The sequence below is a fragment of the Microcaecilia unicolor genome, chromosome 14 (genome assembly GCF_901765095.1).
Source record: "Microcaecilia unicolor chromosome 14, aMicUni1.1, whole genome shotgun sequence".
In the NCBI taxonomy this organism is placed as follows: Eukaryota; Metazoa; Chordata; class Amphibia; order Gymnophiona; family Siphonopidae; genus Microcaecilia; species Microcaecilia unicolor.
In genome coordinates, this window is record NC_044044.1 from 14940206 (window position 1) to 14968016 (window position 27811).

Genomic DNA, 27811 nt, shown 5'->3' on the forward strand with positions numbered 1-27811 from the left:
AGCGCTGCTTTCACGGAGGTGAGACTGCGATTTCAATGCAGGGGGCAGACCGTCGACGACGGAAGGCGGGTGGGACTGCGATGCCGGGCCCCCCCCCCCCCTTGGCGGCTATGATTACTGTCATGGTATGCAGTATGCACAAAACTAAATATTATATTAGTACAGTCTACTGCATATGAAGAAATCCCAATGCACATGCAGAGGATTTGTATTAATACCGTTTTCTGCTTTTTGCCTACTTTTAAACAATTTTTTTGATTTGTTAGTCTAGTCTAACATACCCAGAACTAACCCATTTGGAGACACCACTTACCACCAAAATGCCCCATCCTCATAGGACATTCTGTACACCCTCCATCCTGTCCACATGATCAGGGCTGGTGTTAGACATTCGGGGGCCTAGGGCAGAAATTGGGGAGGGGTCCCCAAAGCTTGAGGCAGGTTTGAGGGCCCCCTGTAGTATGGAGGCCCAGGGCAATTGCCCTGCACGTGATCACATTGCCCCCCCCCCCTTCTGCCACCACCATGCACATTGGATATTCTACACACCCTCTACCCTGTGGACAATCACATTCCCCCTCCCCCCCAGTGGCGTAGCAAGGGCGGGGCGAAGGGAGCGATCCGCCCCAGGTGCATGCCACTGGGGGAGGGTGTCGGCTCCGCTGGTTCCCTGCTCCCTCTGCCCCGGAACAGGTTACTTCCTGTTCCGGGGCAGAGGGAGCAGGGAACCAGCGGAACCAACACCCCCCCCCCCCCAGCGGCATGCACATGGCAGGCAAGAATGCACTTGGGGGGGGGGGGGTTGATGCACCGAGGGGGGTGTCATGCTGCACCCAGGGGTGTGTGTGCGCAGCAGCAAACTGCTCCGGGTGGCAGCTGCCCCCGCTAAGCCACTGCTCCCCCCCCCCCTCTAACATGCACCGTGTATGAGGGCATGCTACACACCCTCCACCCTGTGCACATGATCTTACTTGCTGTGCCGTATGTTTCCTGTGCAATCCACTATGTCCACCCTACACACACCAGACACAGGAGCTCATATTAACTGTACCACGCCACTTGCTGGCAAACCCTCCCCCCCCCCCCCCCCCCCCCCGGCTATTCACTTCTGCAGGATCACCAAATCCAGACTACTGTGGCAGAATTTTCTCTCCCAAAAGAACGGGGGGGGGGGGGGGGCTATATAGGGGCTGAGAACCTTAGCACTGGCCCTGGTTTGAGGCCCTTTCCTGGAAAAAGCTCCCTGCTTTTTTGGTTGTGGGTTTAGCATTGATGGAGAGGGTAGGAGAGAAGGGGAGTGCTTGTAATTTCCACAGAGTGGAGGAGGAGGAGGAAAGCGGCAGACCTTTTGTGTCAGTATGTCAAGGTTGCTTTGAAATCATTGCTAGATTTTTTTTTTTTGTGTGTGTGCCTTTCTTTGTGGAGAGGGACAAGTTCAACCTCTGGGTCCCTGGCCTGGTTAAAGCGAGCGGGAGGCCCACACCTCTTCCCTCAGCAGGTGTAGGCATTCACAGGCAGAATGGTGGCCTTCTCAGGCCTGAAAGAAGAAAGGAAGGAGAGGTCTGGGGCCTAGGAACAGCAGAAAAACCCGAGGGACAAAGGGGTGAAGAATTCCAGATATTCCACTTGGGGGGAGACTTTCCCCAGCCTGGAGAGGTTTTTTTTGTATTTTCTTTTTCAATGTTTTTCATGGTGATGGAGAGCCTTGTTTTCATTTTTGTTTTCTGTGTTTGGCTTTCAAACCAATTTGTCTCCAAAAAAAAACAAAACCCCTCTTGGCTGGAGGTGGGAAAAATGGCCAAGGACAGCTTATTCTTTTTTGGTCTTGTTAACTATAAACAGTTCTTGCCTAATGGGGTATTTTATTCTTAATATAAAGTTATGCAGTGTGAGAGAAATAATCAAACTACTCTCATGGATGGAAATTCTGTGAGGCCTACATCAGTAATCAAAATAAGAGCATGTGGGTTATTTTGTTTTGATTATTGCCAGGTACTTGTGATCTGGTTTGGCCACTGTTGGAAACAGGATGCTGGGCTTGATGGACCTTCGGTCTGTGGTAACACTTATGTACTTATGTACTTGGGATTCTGAATGGAATCTTGCTACTCTTTGGGGTTCTACATGGAATGTTGCTACACTTTGAAATTCTGCATGGAATATTGTCAGTCTTTAGGATTCCGGAATCTTGCTATTCTTTGGGGTTCTACATGGAATGTTGCTACTCTTTGGGTTTCTGCCAAGTATTTGTGACCTGAATTGGCCACTGTTGGAAACAGGATGCTGGTCTTGATGGACCTTTGGTCTGTCCCAGTGTGGCTATACTTATAATTCCATGAGTAAAATGCATTTCGTACCTACATGGATGGCTATGATGATTGCACCTTCCCAACTTGTGCATGGGGTACAGTGAGGGGAGGAGGAGTTTTATTTTTAATATAAAGTGATACGGTATGTTTATTTATTCAGTCAGTTTTATAACCCGTCCTATCAACCACACCCAGGACAGGTTATTACATCCATAATTACATCCATAATAAAAGCACAATGCATACAAACATAAGATCAATTGTACATAATGCACACAAAGATAAAATGAATTAAACCAATCTGCCAGCTTAACAATTAAACAGTCCATCAAAACTCATTAAAACAAGTGAGTTTTTACAGCCTTATGGAAACTTAAAAGATCATTAACAGATCTCACTGCAGGAGGCAGCTTATGCCATAATCAAACCAATGAATAAGAAAAAGCTCGTGAATGAGCACATTTCCAGCAGGAAATATCTTGCAGAAGGCAAGGAAAATATCTCTCACACTGAGTGTAACAGCTGATTTGGTATATATATATTGATAGCTTTTTAGGCACACAGATTGGAACCATAAGAACATAACAGTAGCCATACTGGGTCAGACCAATGGTCCATCTAGTCCAGTATCCTGTTTTCCAAACAGTGGCCAAGCCAGGTCACAACTACCTGGCAGAAACCCAAATCGTGGCAACATTCCATTCAGAATCTCAAAGAGTAACAAGATTCCATGTAGAACCCCCAAAGAATAGCAAGATTCTGGAATCCTAAAGAGTAACAGGATTCCATTCAGAATCTCAAATAGCAGCAACATTCCATGCTACCAATCCCAGGGCAAACAGTTGCTTCCCCTTGTCTGTCTCAATAGCAGACTATGGACTTTTCCTCCAGGAATTTGTCCAAACCTTTTTAAAACCCAGGTACACTAACCGCTGTTACCACATACTCCGGCAAAGATTTCCAGAGCTTAACTATTCATTAAGTGAAAAAATATTTCCTCCTATTTGTTTTAAAAGTATCTCCACGTAACTTCCTCGAGTGTCCCTTAGTCTTTGTACTTTTGGAACGAGAGAAAAATCAATGAAAAGCCATATCATAAAAAAACTTAAAAGCTAATACCAACATCTTAAAAATACGCTGTTCAATGTAATGATAGAAAGGAGGGTGAAACATGATTGCACAATGCCAGTTTTTTCAAAAGCCTAATTGATGAATTTATGGACCCGCTGAAGCCTCTTCAAGCTTTTACTAGGCAACCCCACAAACGGTGCATTACAATAATCTCTCGTGTGGGGGACAGTGAGGGGAGGGAGAGTTTTATCATTAATATAAAGTGATACAGTCTAACTTGTGTATAGGGGACAGTGAGGGGTGTTTTGTGTGGTGTACATTTTGTGTTTGAGGCAGGGGCGTAGCCAGACTTCGGCTGGAAGGGGGGTCCAGAGCCCGAGGTGAGGGGGCACATTTTAGCCCTTCCCCCCCCCCCGCCACCAACTTTGACTCCTGCCGACCCTCTCAACCCCCCCCCCGCCCTCGCCCACCTTTGCTGGCGGGGGACCCCAACCCCTGCCAGCCGAGCCGAGGTCCTCTTCTTCCCAATCCCATGCAAGGCTTCATTCTAGTCTGACGTCCTGCACATTGTACGTGCAGGACGTCAGACTCACAGAAACAGAACAAAGCCTTGCGCGGGATTGGGAAGAAGAGGTCCTCGGCTGGCGGGGTTTAGGGTCCCCCGCCAGCAAAGGTAGTTGGCGGTGGGAGGGGGTCGAGAGGCTCGTCGGCAGGGGGGTCCAGGGGCAAATCTACAGGGGCCCAGGCCCCCGTGGCCCCATACTGGCTACGCCACTGGTTTGAGGGACATAAAACATGCGAGTCTCTCATCCCTGTTTCTCTTGTTAATACTTTTTCTTTTTGTATCTTGTTCAAGCTTGTGCCTTTGGAACCTTCAAAGCTAATCAGGGTGAAGGGTCCTGCCAGCCCTGCCCATCTAACAGCATCTCAACCACCAGCGGTGCCACCCTCTGCGTATGCCGGATCGGTTATTACCGAGCTGCAAGTGATCTGCCCCATGTGCAGTGTACTAGTGAGTGTCTGGGCTATGACTGGGAGACTTCCGGGTCCATGCTGTCCATGCCCCCTTCTCACTTCCCATCCCAGGCTTAACACCCCATGCTCCCGATCAGGGCCGCCGAGAGGAGGGGGGGGGCAAAATTCCCCGGGCCCGGGCTTGCAAGGGGGGCCCGGCGCCGGGGTCAGGCCGCCGGCGCTGCAGTCCCCGGTCTCACCTGCTTGGCTCCGGTCTCCCCTGCATTCAAAGCGGCAGTCACAGATCGCCTCTCTTCTGGCCTTCCCTCCCTGTGTCCCGTCCTCGCGGAAACCGGAAGTTACATCACACGAGGGCGGGACACAGGGAGGGAAGGCCAGAAGAGACGCGATCTGCGACTGCTGCTTTGAATACAGGGGGCCCGGAGCCAAGGAGGCAGGCAGGTGAGACTGCGGACTGCAGTGGAGGCGGGGCGGCCTTGCCCCAGGCCCGGCCTAGCATCTCGGCGGCCCTGCTCCCGATAGTGAAGTTCATTTCTGCCATACCCATCATTTTCCATTCCTGAGGATCCTATTTGCCTGTCCCAGGCTTTACCGCACTATAGATCAGTGGTTCTCAAACTTGTCCTGGGGGACCACAAGCCAGTTGGGTTTTTAGGCTATCCCTAATGAATATGCATGAGACAGCCTTGGGCATATTCATTAGGGATAGCCTAAAAACCTGACTGGTGGTCCCCCAGGACAGGTTTGAGATCCCCACTGGTCTATAGGAGGGGTTCTCAGTCCAGCCCTTGGGACACGCCCAGCCCCTCTGATTTTCAGGATATCCACAATGGATATGCATGAGCTAAATTTGCATACAATGGAGGCTGTGCACTCACATTTATCTCATGCATATTCATTATGGATATCTTGAAAACCAGAGGGGCTGGGTGTGTCCCAAGAACCCCTGTTCTGTGGTGCTTAAGTAACCTGGAGGTGTATTTTCAAAGCATTTAGACTTACAAAGTTCGTAAGTCTTTGAAAATGAGCCCCATAACTGTCTCTCTCGTTCTCTTTGACTGCAGTGTCTCTGCTGTATGTCTGTAACACAGAGATAAAAGGCTCTTCCATATCTCTCATTGCAGCCACGCCCTCGGCGCCGCGCAGCATTGTGGCACGGATCAACGACACAGTGGCGGTGCTGGAATGGAGTGAGCCGCTGGAGAGCGGCGGGAGGGGTGACGTGACCTATAATGTGCTTTGCCACGAATGTCCAGACCGGCAGCCCTGCCACCCATGTGGTCGGGTGACGTACTATCCCCGGTCCGCGGGGCTGACAGAGCGTGGCGTGCGCGTTCAGGGCCTGCAGCAGCACGCCACCTACACCTTCGAAGTCCAGGCGGTCAATGGCGTGTCGAGCTACAACCACAACGCACCCCAGTCGGAGTCTGTCAATGTCACCACCAGCAAGGATGGTAAGTGCTGTGTACGCTGATGGTACAGCATTTTCAATAATCAGTGCTCTATGCATTTATAGCAGGGGCGTAGCTACGTGGGGCCACGGGGGCCTGGGCCCCTGTAGATTTGGCCCTGGACCTCCCCCCTCCTCCTGCCGCCAACCCACCATCGCCTACCTTTCCTGGCCGGGGACCCCAACCCCCGCCAGCAAATGTAGGTGACGGTGGGGGAGGGTTGGCGGCGGGAGGGGGGGTCGAGAGGGTCGGGGGGGGGGGGTCAAAGTTGTTGGTGGCGGTGGCACCACCAGGGGGGGATCTAAAATGTGCCCCCTCACCTCGGGCTCTGGACCCCCCTCCCGCCGAAGTCTGCCTACGCCCCTGATGTACAGTCTGGGTACATGAACACAATACTTATATACGTCAGTGTTTTATTCTCTTCCTCAGTGCCACTTCCTGTCTCCGAGATCCATCAGACAACAGCCAGTCACAGCAGCCTGACTCTCAGCTGGCCAGTCTTCCAGCCACCCCATGGACAAATCCTGGACTATGAGGTCAAGTACTATGAGAAGGTGAGAGGTCAGAGCAACTAGCTAGCTCTTCCTGGCGATGACATTTAACATAGAAACATGACGGCAGATAAAGGCCATATGACTCATCCAGTCTGCCCATCCTCTGTAACGATCAAAGTAATTGTTTAGTACATTCACTTTACTCTCATTATCTTTGTCTTGCAATTCCATTCCTGTCTTTTCTCCTTTCGCCAATATATCTGAAAAAGATTTTGTCACCTCTCTTTACATCTTTAGCCATTTTTTTCTTCTGCATGCGCTTTCGCTAGCCGTATTTTTTACGTTAGCAAACCTCTCGTCCAACAGCTAGGGAGCTTCTTTCTCTCACACGCACATCACTCCCAGTACCAGAGCCTGGGAGGGAGGGAACGTCCCCTCACCATACGCTGTTCCCAGAATTGGAGCCCAGTGCGGGGGAACTTCTCTCTCGCTGGGAGAGTCCTGAGGGTGAATGGGTGGGAGGCAGAGACTGAGAAGGTGTCAGGTGGGTTAGGGTGGTTAAGCACCGCACTGAGACTACAGTCAGGGAATCCGCCAGGTGCCTTTTGTAACATAATAGCCATATTGTGCTAATGCTGGAGCCAGGCCCCAGTGCTTGCAGGCCGTCCTGCAAGCTGTCACCAAGCCAGAGCCTTCCCGTCTTGACTGGCAGTGCAGTACAAGAACCCATGACACAAAAACATCTTATAAAGGAGGCTTTTGTGTGAGCACCATAACCCCCCCCCCCTCCCCCTCCCCCTGGCATCAAAGCTTCCCTCAGAAAGCCTGGCTGGGACCTGGGTGACATCACTTCCTGCTCCCCTGGAGGCCACAAGGAATCCCCATCAACACCCTCTTTGTTCTCTTTAATAAAGGATCATATATTCAGTTACAAAAGAAAAGACAAGGACTTTGGTTCTTAACCCTAAGAAAGAGATGTGTTATGTCATCAGACAATAGTAGATGAGTTGCTTTTTAATTTGTGTTTCTTTCCCGCCCTCCTCCCATCGCCACATTCATTTGCTACATCTTCCAAGGCTCCGTTTGGCATTTTCAGCCCCCAGTTTGCTGACAGTTTCGGCCCCTGTGCTCTCTGTATTTCACTGGGGTCTCCTCCATTATTTTCAGCCCTTACACTTTGCATTTTGCTGGCGTCTCTTCTGGTATTTTCAGCCCCTGCGCTCTCTGCATTCTGCTGGCGTCTTTTCTGGTATTTTCAGCCCCTGCGCTCTCTGCATTCTACTGGAGTCTCGTCTGGTATTTTCAGCCCCTGCGCTCTCTGCTTTCTACTGGAGTTTTGTCTGGTATTTTCAGCCCCTGTTCTCTCTGCTTTCTACTGGAGTCTTGTCTGGTATTTTCGGCCCCTGCGCTCTCTGCGTTCTGCTGGCGTCTCGTCTGGTATTTTCGGCCCCTGCTCTCTCTGCGTTCTGCTGGCGTCTCGTCTGGTATTTTCGGCCCCTGCGCTCTCTGCGTTCTGCTGGCGTCTCGTCTGGTATTTTCGGCCCCTGCGCTCTCTGCGTTCTGCTGGCGTCTCGTCTGGTATTTTTGGCCCCTGCTCTCTGCGTTCTGCTGTCGAGTCTTCTGGTATTTTCGGCCCCTGCGCTCTCTGCGTTCTGCTGTCGAGTCTTCTGGTATTTTCGGCCCCTGTGCTCTCTGCGTTCTGCTGGCGTTTCGTCTGGTATTTTCAGCCCCTGCGCTCTCTGCGTTCTGCTGGCGTCTCGTCTGGTATTTTCGGCCCCTGCGCTCTCTGCGTTCTGCTGGTGTCTCCTCTGGTGATTCCAGTAGGATTTGAAAAGTTGACCTTGTTTCTACTTTTTTTTTCCCCCAAACCATTCTCTTGTCTTATCACACCTCCCGTTCGGTTCTTTCCATGCACCTGGGACTTGAAACCCTGGGATGTGATCCCTGTCTGTCCAGACATGTCCCAAATCCTTTCTGCATCTCCCTACCATGAAACCCTTTATTTCCGGATTTACCTCAGATTAAATCGCAGAGATGAGAGAGTTTGAAGTGTTTGAAGTTGGAGCGATTTTTTTTTTTTTTTTTTTTTATAAATAGGGTTTGAAGAGAGAGAGAGAGCTGAGCTTCCACTTTTAAGTTTGAAGATTCTGTGGGCCCCATACTCAAAACTATTTAACCGGCCAGGAACAGTTCCTGGCTGGTTAAACAGCGTTTTAGCCCCTCCCGCTGACTACCGGCAGCGGCTAGCTGTTAACCAGCTATATCACACAACATGCCTAGTTAGGCACAGATAGTCAGTCAAATGCAGGGGATAATCACAAATAAACTGGAGTCAATATTACATAAACTCTGATAAACAAATATACTCCAGGCTGCCAACACATACGATATGAAAATGTTTTAATTGAATATAAAACATGTCCATAATATCATTGTAAACTCACTCACTAATTACAAACCAGCAGAAGATCTTAAAGCCGCGACGCTTTATTTTTTTGTTATTACATTTGTACCCTGCGCTTTCCCACTCATGGCAGGCTCAATGTGGCTTACATGGGGCAATGGAGGGTTAAGTGACTTGCCCAGAGTCACAAGGAGCTGCCTGTGCCGGGAATCGAACTCAGTTCCTCAGTTCCCCAGGACCAAAGTCCACCACCCTAACCACTAGGCCACTCCTCCACTGTTGCTACATTCCATGTAGAAGTCGGCCCTTGCAGATCACCAATGTGGCCGCGCAGGCTTCTGCTTCTGTGAGTCTGACGTCCTGCACGTACGTGCAGGACGTCAGACTCACAGAAACAGAAGCCTGCGCAGCCTTCTACATGGAATGTTGCTAGTGGAATAGCAACATTCCATGTACAATAGGAGCAACATTCCATGTAGAATCTCCAATAGTAGCAACATTCCATGTAGAATCTCCCATAGTATCTATTTTATTTTTGTTACATTTGTACCCCGCGCTATCCCACTCATGGCAGGCTCAATGCGGCTTACATGGGGCAATGGAGGGTTAAGTGACTTGCCCAGAGTCACAAGGAGCTGCCTGTACCTGAAGTGGGAATCAAACTCAGTTCCTCAGGACCAAAGTCCACCACCCTAACCACTAGGCCACTCCTCCGCTTTGGTTATCTGGTCACATGGTATATGAATGCCATTCAGTGAGCACATTATTAAATGTAATGTTCAGTTGTTCCCCTTTAGGAGGAAGAAATAGAGGGGGCCCTTTTACTAAGCCATGTAAGCGTCTACGTGTGCCCGGCATGGGCTAAAATGAAGTTACCGCCCAGCTACTGCATGGCTCTTGCGGTAATTTCGTTTTTGGTGCGCATCCCCCCAAAAATCATTTTTATTTGGCGCGCATAGGTCATTACCGCCCGGTTACCGCGTGGGACTTTACTGCTCGGTCAACAGCTGGCGGTAAGGTCTCGGACCCTAAATGGACGCGCGCCACTTTTGAATTTGCTTCACCTCTGTTTTCATCAAAAAATTTTAAAACACTTCTTTTGCAGGCGCACTGAAAAATAGATCTGCACGCATCCAAAACACGCGCCTACACTACCGCAGGCCATTTTTCAGGACACCTTAGGTCTCCGTGAAAGAAAGCCGTATTATGAAGTATCTAATATCAACTCCTATACTCATATCATCTAAATACTAACTCAATCTAAACTTTTCCAATGCTGCGTTATGGCTGCTTACCAGAGGGACTCTATCCACACCTTGCCCACGAAAGCCGTCAACCTCAAGCAAGAATGCCCTTACAGTCTGCTTCCAGTTTACATTATAAGTACATAAGTTCTGCCATACTGGGAAGGACCAAAGGTCCATCGAGCCCAGCATCCTGTTTCCAACAGTGGCCAATCCCAATCCAGGTCACACATACCCGGCAAGATCCCAAAAATGTACATTTTATACTGCTTATCCCAGAAATAGTGGATTTTCCCCAAGTCCATTTAATAACGGTCTATGGACTTTTCCTTTAGGAAGCCGTCCAGACCTTTTTTAAACCCCGCTAAGCTAACCGCCTTTACCACATTCTCTGGCGACGAATTCCAGTATTTAATTACACGTTGAGTGAAGAAACATTTTCTCCGATTCGTTTTAAATTTACTACATTGTAGCTTCATCGCATGCCCCCTAGTCCTAGTATTTTTGGAAAGTGTAAACATTTGATAATGTGTTCACTGAATGGAGTTCATATACCACGTGACCAGATAACCACAGTGGCTTTAAGATCTTCTGCAGGTTTGCAATTATTATGAAGACATAACTGTGTCCAATTGATTTATTCAGTGTCTAAGTGAAATACCCAATGTTCTGGATGAAGGAATTATGTTTGGATGACTTTAATAGACTTTGGATGTCCTTTGTTATGGATACACCGTTGGAAATGTTTTTTTTTTTTTCTTAAACTGATTTATAGCCCAAAGGCTTGGGCAGTTAATATTGGACTCAATTGATGATATCTTTTTGTTTTTCTTTAACATTGATTTCTCTGGATTATGTGGTTCCAGTGGCTTGTGTGGAATGATTGAATGGTATAAGTGAGCCCAGGCTCCCGTGGCCCCATGTAGCTACGCCACTGCTTTTAACCGGTTAGCACTGACTATTGGTTTAACCGGTTAAGTTATCGCAGTCAAAAATGAAACTTAATATTCAAAGCCGGTTGTTGGAAATGACCTGGGATTGAAAGTCCGAACTTAACACTGGTGACAGACAGCAAAAGTGCTGCCAGCTGAATACCGGGGGGGGGGGGGGGGGGGGGGGGGAATGTGTCTTTCACTGTCCTTGTTTATCTCTGTTTCTCTCTGTTTCTCCATCCATCTGTGTGTGTCTTTGTCTGTCTGTGACTGTCTGTTCCTGTCTCTGCCATAGGCAGACACACAGGAGGGAGGGGGAGAGACACACACACGGAATATTGTTATATGCTACTTTGCTTATCTGTCTCTCCCCCTTTCTCCCGTACATGTCTGTCTGTCTAGCTCTCTACTTCGCTCCGTCTCTGTGTGTATGTGTATATGTGGTTTTCTTTTCCTCTGCCCCCCCCCAACTCCCCCCCCCCCCAATGTTCCTCTTTGTGTATATCAGGGGTGTAGCCAGACTTCGGGAGGAGGGGGGTCCAGAGCCCGAAGTGAGGGGGCACATTTTAGCCACCCCCCTCCCCACCACTTTCGACCCCCCCCTCCCCTCCTGCCACTGCCGTCAACTTTCCCCCGCCACCGCCAGGTACCTTTGCTGGAGGGGGTCCGAGTCTGGTGCGTTCGCTGATCTGGACGTCAGGACTCACAGAAACAGAATCCAGATCAGCAACGCACTAGAGACCAGCGCTGAAGAGGACTTTGGCTGGCGGGGTTTGGGGACTCCCACCAGCAAAGGTACCTGATGGCGACGGCAGGGGAGGGTTGGCGGTGGCAGGAGGGGGGGTGAATGTGGCAGGGGAGGGTCGGCGGCGGGGGGGGGTGAAAGCAGGGGGGCCAGGGCTAAATCTGTGGGGGCCCACCGTGGCCCCACCTAGCTACGCCCCTGGTATATATAGGCAGATAAAGGGACGGGGGAGGGGGGAAGAAGATAATTCTTATGGTCTGGAAATCTAAAGTGAAGATTTAACTATCTTGGTGGTGTAGAAATAACAGAGGGTGGGGAATAAAAAGTTTGGTGAGTGAGAGAGGACCTGCATAATTAAAGTGGCCAGCTCTTATAGAGGAGCAGCATTGGAGACATATCTAGAAAGGAGAGCTGTGTGCTTTAATGATACTGATAATAAATAGAAATAAAACAAGAACCCGGAATGGTAACTGAACACAAAAGTCCCACGGAGAAACCAACAGGAAAAATGGGAAACGAAGGACAGCTAAACAAGTCACTGGTTTAACCAATTTATTCCTTAAAATGTATTAAAAAAACTTGAAACTCTACATGGCAGCGGTGTTTCGGCATGCACGATGCCTGCTTCAGGAGTCTGATGGTGTGGATATAAAAAAAAAAATGAAGCCAGTGAAAACAGGAAGTAACGTATCGGTCTTTAAAAAGACCATATACGTATAGATAATGCACTGTCAAGGAAACGGCAAATCCAAGCTGAAAGTCTCAGTGTCACAGGGTAAACGAGACTGCCCTGTAAACGTGAAAAATAAGATGATACCTTTTTTATTGGACTAAATTAATACAAGAGGTATCGTCTTATTTTCTTTTCTGTGTTTTATTTGTATTTATTACCTTTAAAAGTGGACTAACACGGCTACCCAGTGGTGCACCAAGGGGGGGGGACGGTGGTGGCGGTCCGCCCCGGGTGCACGCCGCTGGGGGGTGCCGCGGCGCGCGCCTGCTCCGAGTTCGCTAAACTTCTTTGCTCGTTCAGCGAATGAGCACAGAAGTTTAGCGAACTCGGAGCAGGCGTGCACCCGTGGGGGGTGTCATTTCGCCGGAGGGGGGGGGAAGGTTTAATTTAGTGGGGGGGGGGGTGCAAAATCGCTCCGCCCCGGGTGCCATCCGGGCAAGGAACGCCACTGCGGCTACCACATCACTCTACTCAATGATACCTAGAAAGAAGGATAAAAAGCAGCCCTGCAGCCTCTTCAGGGTTGGATGGCCTCTTTGTATGTGTCTGTCAGCTGGACAAAATTACAGGATCCGGCAGGAAGAAACTACGGTGTTGGTGGCAGAGCCAGGGATGGATTAGAATATAGGCGTAGGAAGTCAGTGACTTACCAGAGAGCCAGGAGGAGAGAGTCCCAGGATTTCTCCTGACCTGCAGGTGACACCTCTTACCGCCTCCACCCCCATATGCTATTGATCATAATGTAACATTGTTCCAGTGGGTTTCAAGTATCTCTCTGGTTTTTTGTGGCATTGTGACTCTTGGGTGAGGAGTGATTTCGGTCAGTGCCTAAGGAGTGGGAGTGTTTGAAGGTGGCTGTGTGAATGTGCATTGCCCCAGCCCTGACCCTGTTTCCACATTCCAATGAAGATCTGTTCTTCAGCTGGCCCAGCTGTATTCATACCTTACGTGCATCAGTTTACCTGTATGGTTGGAGGGGTTGCTGACAATCAGCTGAAGGGCGGCTTTCCACGACCCGCTGCGGGAAATTTTTGCCCGCTGCGGGTCGCGGTTTTTTGGGCGGGTTGTTTTTTCCCCGCCAGCTGCGGGTTTTCTCGCCCCGCGGGGGGCGTGGTTAACGATGTCGGTGACGTGGGCGGAGTTGGTGATGGGGCGTGGTTGGTGACGGTAGGGCGGAGCTGATGATGGCGGGGCGGGGTTGATAGGGGTGGAGCTGATGACGGCGGGGGCGGGGGTGTACGGTTTTGGGCGGGTTTTGAACTGGTTTGGGGGTCGGAAAATTTATTTAAACCTGGCAACCTTGGTTGGGAGCCCCTCATTGAACTGGTAGCTCTAAATATCAGTATTATCTGTTTAAAGTTTTAACTGCCACCCCCTACTGTCTTCCAGTGTGCTTCTTGCCCCTCCCATATTTAACCACTTAATGTATGTCTGGACAGCTCCTTGTCTGGGCAAAAGTTAGCCGTCTGAAGGGTGAAAAATTAATAAATGTAAGGTTGGTCCAGGTTGCTCCTGAAGTTACCCCGATGAACATGTTGAATATTGGCCTCCAGGAATTCTATCCCCAAATCTTTTATTTTTTTAAATTCTTTCAATCAACACAGGGCGTTGATAAGAGTACCATCATGTTCCTGAAGACGACCGACAACAAAGTGCACCTTAGTAACCTGAAGAAGGGCTCCGTCTACGTGGTCCAGGTGCGAGCCAGGACTGAGGCCGGCTATGGGAGCTTCAGCCATGAGAGATACTTTCAGACCAATCCTGAAGGTAAAAATGGAGTCCCCTGGGGAGGGGGGGGACTGAAAACCCTGAGAGGCTAAAGCAGGCATTCCAGGCTTAATTCTATAAGTGGTGCCTCCATATAGGCTCCCTGAAGTAACGAGAAAAAAAAAGAGAGGGAAGGGAAGAGCAACGGGAAAAGGGACAGGAAGGGCAACATTGGAAAAGGGGCCAGGAAGGGGGCAACAGGGGAAAAGGGACAGGAAGGGAAGGGCAACAGGGGAAAAGGGCCAGGAAGGGCAACAGGGGAAAAGGGGCCAGGAAGGGCAACAGGGGAAAAGGGACAGGAAGGGAAGGGCAACAGGGGAAAAGGGCCAGGAAGGGCAACAGGGGAAAAGGGGCCAGGAAGGGGGCAACAGGGGAAAAGGGGCCAGGAAGGGCAACAGGGGAAAAGGGGCCAGGAAGGGGAAAAGGGCCAGGAAGGGCAACAGGGGAAAAGGGGCCAGGAAGGGGGCAACAGGGGAAAAGGGGCCAGGAAGGGGGCAACAGGGGAAAAGGGGCCAGGAAGGGCAACAGGGGAAAAGGGGCCAGGAAGGGGAAAAGGGCCAGGAAGGGCAACAGGGGAAAAGGGACCAGGAAGGGCAGGCTCTGCAGCAGAAACCTATTGTGAATTGTAGGCTTGGCAGAAAAGCCAAGACTTTAAAGTTACCTTAAATATTTTCAGTGACAATTCAGCAGGAATATCATGAGGGAGCAAGTTCCAGTAGAAAGGAGCTGCAAAATTAAAAGCACGGTGTCTTGTAGCTTCAAGTGCCGCTTGCTTGCGATTTGGAAGGAGCAAACGATAATTGTCGATTGATCGGAGAAGGTGATCTGGAATGTGGGATATAGTAAGGTTGGCCAGATATTGTGGAAACCCAATCCTGAAAGTCTTAAAAGTGAGTGTCAGAAGCTTATGTATAACTCTTTGTTCAACTGGGAGCCAGTAATGTTCCAGAAGGAAAGGAGAGACATGATCATAACATTAGACCGCACGTAAAAATCTAATCGCCATATTTTGAAGGAATTGTAATCACCGTAGATTGTAGCAAGGGAATCCCAAATAGACTATATTACAGTAATCAGTTCTAGTGATTAACAATGAAAGAGTGTGTGGAAGGTATCACGATTGACGTACCTCCTGATTGATCGTAATTGCCTGAGAATAAAGAGGCCACATTTACAGAGCGAAGAGACTCGCAGGGAGAAAGTTAATTGAGAATCCAGGACAATGCCTAGATATTGAAAGGAATCAACCAGTGAAATAAACGTTTGAAAAAGGTTGAAATGAACTCTTGGGGACTGAAGACCTCCAGTAAACCAACCCGCAACTGTCTTATCTTTATTCAGAACTAATCTATGATCAAGTAACCACTGCTGAACGGAATCCAAACAATCCTGGAGAGGCTTAATGGATGGAGTTTAAGGGTCTGTAAGAACAAAGGAACAATTAGGGGTGGGCTGTTGTTTGCCACGGCACGAGAAATGTCAACCCGACATGTCCCATGTCATTGACAAACGAAAATGAGCATCTCTACACAACAACTTGTGCTTTTTCGTTTGCCGGCAACAGTGCTCATTGTTTGCAAAGAGGGTGCACTCAACATCGTTGCTCCGGTAATGACATGGCCAAGAAAACCCGAATAAAATGAAAACTCCTGGAAATGACGTAGGAAAAGAGACAAAAATCAAAATCTGCCTGTAGGAACAATCTCCCCGACGTTCAAAGCTATTTAATCTGCCACGCACGGCCGACGACTGGTTTAATAGTATATCGGCACCTAACCACAAATATTCAGTGGCAGATAACCGGTTATCTCTGCTGAATATTGCCGGTTAGTGCCTACGCCTAACTGGATATATCGCGCAACTTATCCGATTGGGCGCCAATATTCAGCGCCTAACCGTTTTAAGTTTAGTAGTCAAAAGGACAGCTAGTTATGGGGTCGTTTTACAAAGGCGCGCTGCAAAATGGGCTGCGGTAGGGTAGCCGCGTGTTTTGGGCACTCACGAATCCAGTTTTCTGCGCACCTGTAAAAAAAAAAAAAGGCCTTTTTACAAAAACTTTTGCCGAAAACGGACGTGCGGCAAAATCAAAATTGGTGCGCGTCCATTTTGGGTCTGAGCCCTTGCCGCCAGCCATTGACTTAGCGGTAAGGTCGCTCGCGTTAACCGTGCGGTAATCGCGTGCGCGTGTCAAGTCAGAGTTACCGCCCGATTTTCAGCGCGCGCACCAGAAAATAAAATATATCTTCTGACATGTAGCAGATGCACGTAAAAAATAAAATGATTGCACAGGCCACATGGTAGCTGGGTGGTAACTCCGAAATGGCGCCTGTTGGGCACACCTAGGCGCCTACGTGGCTTAGTAAAACGGCCCCTATGCATCCTAATCTTTAATTGCTAAAAAATTAACCGCTTGGCACTGAATATCGACATAGCCCGTTAACTTTTTTTTAGCAGTAAAAACCTCTGATATTCAGTGCCGGTTGCCGGAAACAGCCCGGCATTGAATAACCGGGTTTAACGCCAGCCGTGGACAGCAAAAGCGCTGCCCACTGCCGGCTGAATATCGAGCCCAGTGAGACTAATTCAGTCTTGGTATTGAACTTCCACCCCAAAGCAGTGTGGGATTTGTAGTGCCTGATCCTTCCCATTTGAAATCAGTGCTGTGGGTTCCATAATACACCAGGATGGGGTGGTCAGAAATCCAGGTCTGTCCTAAAATCTCCAGTCTGGAACCCGTCATAGTGATGGAGGCATCCTAGGATGGAGCTGCTTTGCTGTACTAGCTTGTCATCTGCCCATTCTGCTTCCTGTCAGAAAATTCTAGAAGTGAATGGTAAGCCATTTGGCCATGAGCTGAAAGCAGGTCACAACATACAACAGTCCTAGACCTTCAAGTAAATGTATTACAGATTGATGGAAGAAGGAGAGGTGTTATGTTTCGGAAGACTGGAGGGTAGCCAATGTTACTCCGATTTTTAAGAAAGGTTCCAGAGGAGATCCGGGAAATTATAGACCGGTGAGTCTGACGTCGGTGCCGGGCAAGATGGTGGAGGCTATTATTAAGAATAAAATTGCAGAGCATATACAAAAACATGGACTGATGAGACAAAGTCAGCACGGATTTAGTGAAGGGAAGTCTTGCCTCACCAATCTAATGCATTTTTTGAGGGGGTAAGCAAACATGTGGACAATGGGGAGCCGGTTGATATTGTATATCTGGATTTTCAGAAGGCGTTTGACAAAGTGCCGCACGAAAGACTCCTGAAGAAATTGCAGAGTCATGGAATCGGAGGTAGGGTATTATTATGGATTAAGAACTGGTTGAAAGATAGGAAGCAGAGAGTAGGATTGCGTGGCCAGTATTCTCAGTGGAGGAGGGTAGTTAGTGGGGTCCCGCAGGGGTCTGTGCTGGGTCCGTTGCTTTTTAATGTATTTATAAATGACCTAGAGATGGGAATAACTAGTGAGGTAATTAAATTCGCCGATGACACAAAATTATTCAGGGTCGTCAAGTCGCAGGAGGAATGTGAACGATTACAGGAGGACCTTGCGAGACTGGGAGAATGGGCGTGCAAGTGGCAGATGAAGTTCAATGTTGACAAGTGCAAAGTGATGCATGTGGGTAAGAGGAACCCGAATTATAGCTACGTCTTGCAAGGTTCCGCGTTAGGAGTTACGGATCAAGAAAGGGATCTGGGTGTCGTCGTCGATGATACGCTGAAACCTTCTGCTCAGTGTGCTGCTGCGGCTAGGAAAGCGAATAGAATGTTGGGTGTTATTAAGAAGGGTATGGAGTCCAGGTGTGCGGATGTTATAATGCCGTTGTATCGCTCCATGGTGCGACCGCACCTGGAGTATTGTGTTCAGTACTGGTCTCCGTATCTCAAAAAAGATATAGTAGAATTGGAAAAGGTACAGCGAAGGGCGACGAAAATGATAGTGGGGATGGGACGACTTTCCTATGAAGAGAGGCTGAGAAGGCTAGGGCTTTTCAGCTTGGAGAAGAGACGGCTGAGGGGAGATATGATAGAAGTGTATAAAATAATGAGTGGAATGGATCGGGTGGATGTGAAGCGACTGTTCACGCTATCCAAAAATACTAGGACTAGAGGGCATGAGTTGAAGCTACAGTGTGGTAAATTTAAAACGAATCGGAGAAAATTTTTCTTCACCCAACGTGTAATTAGACTCTGGAATTCATTGCCGGAGAACGTGGTACGGGCGGTTAGCTTGACGGAGTTTAAAAAGGGGTTAGATAGATTCCTAAAGGACAAGTCCATAGACCGCTATTAAATGGACTGGAAAAATTCCTCATTTTTAGGTATAACTTGTCTGGAATGTTTTTACGTTTGGGGAGCGTGCCAGGTGCCCTTGACCTGGATTGGCCACTGTCGGTGACAGGATGCTGGGCTAGATGGACCTTTGGTCTTTCCCAGTATGGCACTACTTATGTACTTATGTACTTATGTGTTGACCAGGGGCGTAGCCAGCCTTCCATGGGAGAGGGGTCCAGAGCCCGGGGGGAGGGGGCACATTTTAGCCCTCCCCCCGGCGCCGCCCCCCCCCCCCCCCCCCACCGCCGACATTGCCGCCCCCCCTCCCGCCGCGAACCCGCCGCCGCTGCAGCCTACCTTTACTTTTGCTGGCGGGGGATCCCACTCCCCGCCAGCCGACGTCTTCTTCTTAGTCGCTTCCTGCTCTTCAATTTGTTTGCTGACGTCCTGCACGTGCAGGACGTCAGCAAACAAATTGAAGAGCAGGAAAGACTGAGAAGACGTCGGCTGGTGGGGAGTGGGATCCCCCGCCAGCAAAAGTAAAGGTAGGCGGCGGCGGGGGCGGGTTCGCCGGGAGGGGGGTCCTGGGTTGAATCTGCGGGGGCCCCACGTAGCTACGCCACTGGTGTTGACCAAGTCAAATTCTTGACCTTAAACTTAGTGAAATGTTGTGGCAAGACCTGATGGGAAGCCCAAACACCTTTTGGGTGGAAGAATGAGCTAAAATTGCTCGTGGGTGATGCGAGACACTGATGAACAATTACAGAAAACACCGAACTCAACTTCTCATGGAGGTACCACCAGTTACTGAATGGACCTGTTTTTTCACTCCCTGCCCTGTCAGCACGACTTACAGAACTTGGATTCCTCCTTTTCCAAAGAGTCTTTTTAAAGACTATTTTATTTACTAGAAAAGGTTGAGCATGCTCAGTTTCAATAAAAGGAGCGTGCTGGACGTGAGGGGAAGACAGGGCAGGTAATGTGGCGGCGCTGGAAACTGGCACTGGACGACACTTTAGCTGGTGGGGTTTGGGGACCTCCTCCAGCAAAACCAGGGGCCCACAGGAAATTTGGAGGGGGGCCCAGGCCCCATTAGCCTACTACTTACTACTTAACATTTCTAGAGCGCTACTAGGGTTACGCAGCGCTGTACAAGTTCACAAAGAAGGACGGTCCCTTCTCGAAGGAGCTTACAATCTAAAGGACGCAATGTCAAGTTGGGGCAGTCTAGATTTCCTGAGTAGAGGTGTAGTGGTTAGGTGCCGAAGGCGACATTGAAGAGGTGGGCTTTGAGCAAGGATTTGAAGATGGGCAGGGAGGGGGCCTGGCGTATGGGCTCAGGGAGTCCGTGTAGCTACGCCTCTGGTTTCTTCCCATTTCATTATCACTGTTGGACATCCTAATCCCGCCCAACCCCCCCCCCCCCCCCCCCTTGCTATTTGGATGAACTGCAGTGTAGGATGCCTTCTTGTGTGTATTTTATGGTTATGGGAGGGAGAGTTGTGGGTATAGTGTGAGTTTTTTTTTAAACAGGGGTTTCTCTCTCTTCCTCACAGAAAGCGATGAGCAGGACGACCAGATGGCGCTGATTGTGGGCACTGCTGTTGTGGGTGCGGTGCTGGTGCTGGCAGTGATCATCGTGGCTGTGGTCTGTATCAGGTGAGAGGTGCATATGGGTACACTGCTTCTGGGGGGGGGGGGGTGAGGGGATATTGTAGAGGGCAGAGTTATGTGACTGAGGCGCTAGCTGCTAGTTTAGTGGGGGTGCTCTGAGGTTAGAGAGTGACACGGGGATAAAGTTTGTCCCTGTGGGTTCTTCTGTCTCCATCCCCGCCCCGTCCCCGAAGGTTCTATCCCTGTTCCCGCCCCATCCCCTTGGGCTCTGTCCTCATCTGCAGAAGCCTTGAACACTTACGATTTTATATTTAAATCTTTTTATTAAAGTATAAAAAGGAATAATCAACTGTTCTTTATAAATCACAGATAGAAAACAATAATAACAGTGAGCAGCTATAAAACCCTTCCCCCCTCCTACTACTACTACTACTATTTAGCATTTCTATAGCGCTACAAGGCGTACGCAGCGCTGCACAAACATAGAAGAAAGACAGTCCCTGCTCAAAGAGCTTACAATCTAATAGACAAAAAATAAAGTAAGCCAATCAAATCAATTAATGTGTACAGGAAGGAGGAGAGGAGGGTAGGTGGAGGCGAGTGGTTACAAGTGGTTACGAGTCAAAAGCAATGTTAAAGAGGTGGGCTTTCAGTCTAGATTTAAAGGTGGCTCAGGAAGTTTATTCCAGGCGTAGGGTGCAGCGAGACAGAAGGCGCGAAGTCTGGAGTTGGCAGTAGTGGAGAAGGGAACAGATAAGAAGGATTTATCCATGGAGCGGAGTGCACGGGAAGGGGTGTAGGGAAGGACGAGTGTGGAGAGATACTGGGGAGCAGCAGAGTGAGTACATTTATAGGTTAGTAGAAGAAGTTTGAACACCCCACCTTCTACCCTTCCAACCCCAACAATAGCTGACTTCTACTGAAATGTCCAGGGGTACAAAATACAACCCGTTCTCTATGCCCTAGTGGGGGAGAAATATGCCCTATGAAGCACTGTTATGATTTTTTAATCTGTATATTAATAAGAAGTCATGAACAATCTCGGGATTCAGTCTAGCTCTCCTGTCTTCCACAGTCCTTCCTGCAATAGAAGCCGCGCTGGTAGCGGGAAAGTAAAGGATCCCCCGTGCAAATTTTGCTAGTCGTGACCAGCATGTTTGCTTGTTTCTCCAAAAAAATCAAAATATCGTTGTCTGCATCACTCAAACATAAATAACAGTCCGGTTCATTAACAGGCTTCAAAGTAGAAAATGACACGGGGATAAAGTTTGTCCCTGTCCTCATGGGCTGTGTCCCCACCCCGTGGGATCTGTCCCGTCCCCGCAAGCTCTGTCCCCGTCCCCATCCTTGCAGTTACCGTGGGTCCCCGTCCCCTTGTCATTCTCTATCTGAGGTGGCCACAACCTGGTAGATTGTTGTTGTTCATACCATGGCTAAGGCTGGGGAGAGAAACTTGAATGTTACTCAAGGGATTTCCTCACACACTCCGTAAACATACATTTTTTTACAGTCACATTCCCATACCCTGTCCTTCTTGTGCACATCTGATTTTTTTTGCCAATTATTCAGTGATAAAGCAATCTCTATCTCCAGCAGGATTGTCCTGATTAGTCTTTGATATTCCAGGAGTGGGTTACTGTCCTTGTGTGCGTTTATTTATTTTATTTGTGGCATTTATATCCCACATTATCCCAAACAAGTTTGAGTTCAATGTGGCTTACATGCACTCACAACAACTCATTCACTCACAAAACAAACAACCCCCTCCCCCCTTTCTTCCATACTCTTTTCCTCTCCCACATGGTTTCATATTCCAGTTCACCTTCTTTCTTTCTCTCTCTCTTTTTTTTTTTGTTTTGTTACATTTGTACCCTGCGCTTTCCCACTCATGGCAGGCTCAATGCAGCTTACATGGGGCAATGGAAGGTTAAGTGACTTGCCCAGAGTCACAAGGAGCTGCCTGTGCCTCAAGTGGGAATCAAACTCAGTTCCTCAGGACCAAAGTCCACCACCCTAACCACTAGGCCACTCCTCCACTGTTGCTACTATTTGAGATTCTACATGGAATGTTGCTATTCCACTAGAAGTCGGCCCTTGCAGATCAGCAATGTGGCCGCGCAGGCTTCTGCTTCTGTGAGTCTGACGTCCTGCACGTACGTGCAGGACGTCAGACTCACAGAAACAGAAGCCTGCGCAGCCTTCTACATGGAATGTTGCTAGTGGAATAGCAACATTCCATGTGGAATCTCCAATAGTAGCAACATTCCACGTAGAGTTTCCAATAGTAACAACATTCCACGTAGAATCTCCAATAGTAGCAACATTCCACGTAGAGTCTCCAATAGTAGCAACATTCCACGTAGAGTCTGCAATAGTATCTATTTTATTTTTGTTACATTTGTACCCTGCGCTTTCCCACTCATGGCAGGCTCAATGCGGCTTACATGGGGCAATGGAGGGTTAAGTGACTTGCCCAGAGTCACAAGGAGCTGCCTGTGCCTGAAGTGGGAATCGAACTCAGTTCCTCAGTTCCCCAGGACCAAAGTCCACCACCCTAACCACTAGGCCACTCCTCCACTCCTTTTTCTCTCTCTTTCTCTCTTTCTTCCTGTCCCTAAGACATTTGGGATTTGTGGTCCTGCACCTGTGGAATTAACCACAAATATTGGGATAATCAGGAGTGGAAAAATTACCAGGATCAGCCCAAAAGCTGTACCACGTAGGTGGGGAAGACAGACGTTGACCCGTCAGGCCCCTTCCATCTGTTTATCCTTCCCAGCATCCCACTGCAATACCAGAAAATGACCGTTAGCCTCTGTCTCCCCGCACCCCCCCCCCCAAGGCAGCTACGTAGATGCCCTTACTATTTTGAGCACATTGCAGAAGCTTGGGGGTGGGGGGGGGGGAGGAGAAGGGGACAATGAATGTCATTTTGGAATTTGTAACCTTCTTTGATTTTTGTTTAAAAAGAACAAAAAAAAAAAGTCTCTGCTCATGAGCCAAAACAAACGCTGAGGAATTTCTGCTGTCTGTTCTGTGCAGGAAACAGGGGAATGGGAGAGAGCCAGAATACTCGGATAAACACAGCCAGTACCTCATCGGCCACAGTGAGTACTGGGAGCTAGGGGCTGGGTTTCCTGCCGGGCCCTTGTGTGGGGGGGGGAGAGAAAAGAATTATTTTATGCCCCCTGCCCCAGAGAGAAAAGAAGGAGAAGGGCGGGGATGGGGTAAACCCTCTTCCCAAGCAGTGGCGTAGCTAGGTGGGGCCACGGAGGCCTGGGCCCCCACAAATTTCATCTGGGCCCTTGATTTTGCTGGCAGGGGTCCCCAACCCTCGCCAGCCGAAGCCTTCTTCAGCGCTTGTCTCCGGCGCCACCACGTTCGCTGCCCTGCTCTTTCTTCCTCCTGACGTCCTGCACGTTCCTTGAAGTGAAACTGAGCATGCTGTGGGGGGTGTGGCTGGGGGAGCAGCGAGTCGGTGGGAGGAGGTGAGGCGGTGGACAGCAGACTAAAATGTGCCCCCCCCCCACCATAAGGTCTGGCTACGCCCCTGCTCCCAAGCATGAGGGTGAAAAGTGCTGGGGGTGGGGCACAGACTGGCAAAGACAGCATGGACTGGTCCATGAAGTATTTACAGGCCATGATTTGATCTCTTCAGATATTATCTGGCCCCTTTGCTCTCCCCCAGTCTATATGAAGAGTATATTGAGTGCTCTGAAGTGCTCGTAGCTGCCCCTGCATGGGGGGGGGGGGGGGGGTGATTGGATGCACAGAGACTATTAGCCTCATGTAGGGGGGATTTTTAGAGACCCAGACAGGCATTAGGTGCTCTGCTTAGGGAGGGTGATGGCTATTAATACATTCTCTGGATATTATCAATGTGTTCTTTTGCTGAGCAAAAGGATCTGAAATTCTGATTATGCTCCAGATATCTGCAGTGACTTTAATGGTGACTAAATCTCACCCCCCCCCCCCCCTTCATCTAGCCACCAAGGTTTACATTGACCCCTTCACTTATGAAGACCCCAATGAAGCCGTTCGAGAGTTTGCGAAAGAGATCGATGTGTCCTACGTGAAGATCGAGGAGGTGATCGGAGCAGGTGAGAACTGGACAAGAAGGTGGGGGAGGACTGGTAAGGAGGCCAGCCGCTGGTGATGTGGGATACACATGAATCCATGTTTGTCATCGCAGTCTTGGGGGGGGGGGGGGGGTTGAGATGAAAAGTAGGGTAGAGGAAGCTAGCCAGTAATGAGAAGAAGGGTATGGGAATGCAGGGCAAGTGCACCAGTAACAGACTTGCCAAGTCTCCTGCATTCAGTGGGAGACTCCCACTTTCATAGATCATCTCCTGCTGGGGAGCCCAAAACTCCGCTCAGCAGCCTCCCTTTCCATTGGCGCCAGGAAATGTTTATGGTTGATTAAAACTTGTTATTCTACGTATACCAAACTAGTGAATGTAAGCAGTGTACAAACTAAAAATGGAAATAAAAATTATTTATTAAAAAAAAAAAAAAGGAATGGCAATTCAAAATGGGCCTTCTTGGGATTGGGTAGAACTAACCAATGGGAGTTGAGGGAACGGAAGGAGTGCTCTGAATAGTTAAAGCCAAAAGGTTGGAGGGAGTCCCCAGATAGTTGGCCTTGTGGGAGTGGAGGAGTGGCCTAGTGGTTAGGGTGGTGGACTTTGGTCCTGAGGAACTGAGTTCGATTCGCACTTCAGGCACAGGCAGCTCCTTGTGACTCTGGGCAAGTCACTTAACCCTCCATTGCCCCATGTAAGCCGCATTGAGCCTGCCATGAGTGGGAAAGCACAGGGTACAAATGTAACAAAAATAAAATAGATACTATTGGAGATTCTACATGGAATGTTGCTACTATTGGAGATTCTACATGGAATGTTGCTATTCCACTAGCAACATTCCGTGTAGAAGGCTGCGCAGGCTTCTGTTTCTGTGAGTCTGACGTCAGACTCACAGAAGCAGAAGCTTGCGCAGCCACATTGGTGATCTGCAAGGGCCGACTTCTAGTAGAATAGAATCTCAAATAGTAGCAACGGTGGAGGAGTGGCCTAGTGGTTAGGGTGGTGGACTTTGGTCCTGGGGAACTGAGTTTGATTCCCGGCACAGGCAGCTCCTTGTGACTCTGGGCAAGTCACTTAACCCTCCATTGCCCCATGTAAGCCGCATTGAGCCTGCCACGAGTGGGAAAGCGCGGGGTACAAATGTAACAAAAATAAATAAATAAAATCAGGACCTTAAAAAGTAATCATAAATGAATGGGAGTAGATTTGTATTTGATATTTTTGTAATTAGGGAAGTGTAGAATGAGATAATCCCTTGCAGTTAAAGTTCAGTTTTGAGTTGGGAGATCTATCATGTCACACGTATAGTCTGGAGCGATCCTGTAAATGATTTTTGTAAATAATAACAATTCAGTGGCCAATGGGGAGACAAGGTCTAACTTTTTGGCCCTGCAGCACAATTCTGGAGAGATTTGAAGTGGTGGAATGTTAGCATAAACAGAATTACAGTAGTCTAAGCGGGGTATTGGAAAGGCAAGAAATTTAGTAGAAAATGAAGGGTTCTCAAACATCATCTTTTACTGCTGCGTGAACAGCCCTGCGACAAGAGCTGCAAAATCTCACAACCCATCGTGAGACTGGTCCAGCAGCAGCAGGAGATGACATTTTATTAAGGCGTCTCTTGCTGCCGGAAGGGGAGGCAGCTTGTTGATGCCAGGACTGCTGAATTGAGGTCTGTCAGGGGGTGGAGCCAAGAGGTGGGATGGGGTGTGGCTGTACAGAGTGGGGACAGGGTTGGGGACGTGGCTTAAAATCTCCTTCTCTTGGCAGCTCTGCAGTAGGCGAAAAATGGGTGAATAAAGAAGAGAGTAGAGGTAAGGCAGGGGTTGAGGGTTGATAAGGAAAAGATGGGTGAGAGGAAAGCGCAGTCAGGGCTGGTGTAGAAGTTTGGGAGAAGGCCTCAAAGCCCACCAGCAGGCTATATCCTCTTCAGCACCAGCTAGGCTTAGAAGCCCCCTGTAGCATGGGACCCAGAGCAGTTGCCTTGTTTATACTCTCTAATGCTGGCCCTGGGGGCAATGAGGGAGAAGATGGGGAAGCAGGGATTGGTGAGAGCTGGGCAGAGAAAAGAAACCTGTGAAAAATCATGACATCCCTTGTAAAATGTTCCTCCTTTCCCACCCCACTGCTCAGGGGAATTTGGTGAAGTGTGCCGCGGCCGACTGAAGGTCCCTGGCAAGAAGGAGAACTGTGTGGCCATCAAGACACTGAAGGGTGGCTACACAGAGAAGCAGCGGCGGGAGTTCCTGAGCGAGGCCAGCATCATGGGGCAGTTCGATCATCCCAACATCATCCGACTGGAAGGCGTCATTACCAACAGTTGCCCCGTCATGATCATCACTGAATTCATGGAGAATGGGGCCCTGGATTCGTTCCTCAGGGTGAGATGAGGGGGACATGGCAAAGGATAGGCCTAACAAACCTCAGGATTCTGTTTTTTTACCCATCCAATCTTGAAACCACAAACAGTATTAAACATACTGAAGCCCAGGGCAAAATTGAGGACATTCCATATAGCCACCAGCAGGCTGTATCTCCATCCTGAAGCAGACTTGAAGCCTTCTATGGCATGGGAGCCCAGGGTAGTTGTCCTAACATAGTAGATGATGACAGATAAAGACCTGTACAGTCCACCCAGTCTGCCCAACAAGAAACTCATTACATAAGGAAAGGTTGGAAGAGCTAAGGTTGCTTCGCCCGCAGAGTAGATGATTGCCACCTTCTTAAACAGAAAAATAGAGAGTGGGAGATTTATGAAGGGGAGGGTTTTGGGTACACGTCAGGAAGAATAAAGTGTGAGGGTGGAATGAATTGCTCAGATAAGTGAGGAGAGCCTCTGTGTTCTGGAGGAGGAGGGGATTGTTCAGGAAATGGTCACTTGTTTGGGTTTTACATGCTTCTGTTCTGTTTTGCAGCTGAACGATGGGCAGTTCACACCCATCCAGCTTGTGGGTATGCTGCGGGGTATCGCTTCGGGCATGAAGTACTTGTCCGACATGAACTATGTCCACCGGGACCTGGCCGCCCGCAACATCCTCGTGAATAGCAACCTTGTGTGTAAGGTCTCGGACTTTGGCCTATCCAGATTTCTAGAAGAGAACTCCTCGGACCCCACCTACACCAGCTCCCTGGTATGTCATGGGACGGGAAAGGGGTTCACAGTACCTCTAGGGTATAACGTCCACACTATGGGCAGATCATCTCCCCCTCCTAAGGCATTGCTGGATCCACAGCTCCTTTCAAGCAACAGACCAGCAAATCCCAGAATGCACTGGGGTTTAGACAGCCACAGCTGGGCCAGTACTCAACCTTGCTGTCCTCTGTCTGCTTCATCCTGTTTGTTTCCCACCACTGGTTCTGTCCTGATGGAGTGAAGGCAGGAGGTCCATCAATGAGGCCTGAAAACTGCCTCAAGTGCTCTGCACTCAGTAATTCAGGGGAAGGCTGAATTGAAACACAGATTACTGTTGCCGGAGAACATGGTGAAGGCGGTTAGCTTGGCAGAGTTTAAAAGGGGGTTAGACAGTTTCCTAAAGGACAAGTCCATAAACCACTACTAAATGGACTTGGGGAAAAATCCACAATTCCAGGAATAACATGTATAGAATGTTTGTACATTTGGGAAGCTTGCCAGGTGCCCTTGACCTGGATTGGCCGCTGTTGGGGACAGGATGCTGGGCTCGATGGACCCTTGGTCTTTTCCCAGTGTGGCATTA

The 27811-nt window shown here is 49.2% G+C and overlaps 1 protein-coding gene across 1 annotated transcript in view; it reads left to right on the forward strand.

Moving 5' to 3' along the window:
- Window positions 1-27811, forward strand: part of EPHB4 (EPH receptor B4) — a 115074-nt gene that overhangs the window by 71483 nt on the left and 15780 nt on the right. The window contains exons 4-12 of the mRNA XM_030186319.1: window positions 4237-4392; window positions 5480-5809; window positions 6236-6360; window positions 13963-14125; window positions 19956-20058; window positions 23056-23120; window positions 24000-24113; window positions 26229-26476; window positions 27011-27226. Coding sequence (XP_030042179.1) covers window positions 4237-4392; window positions 5480-5809; window positions 6236-6360; window positions 13963-14125; window positions 19956-20058; window positions 23056-23120; window positions 24000-24113; window positions 26229-26476; window positions 27011-27226 — 1520 coding nt within the window. The remainder of the gene's footprint in view (window positions 1-4236; window positions 4393-5479; window positions 5810-6235; window positions 6361-13962; window positions 14126-19955; window positions 20059-23055; window positions 23121-23999; window positions 24114-26228; window positions 26477-27010; window positions 27227-27811) is intronic.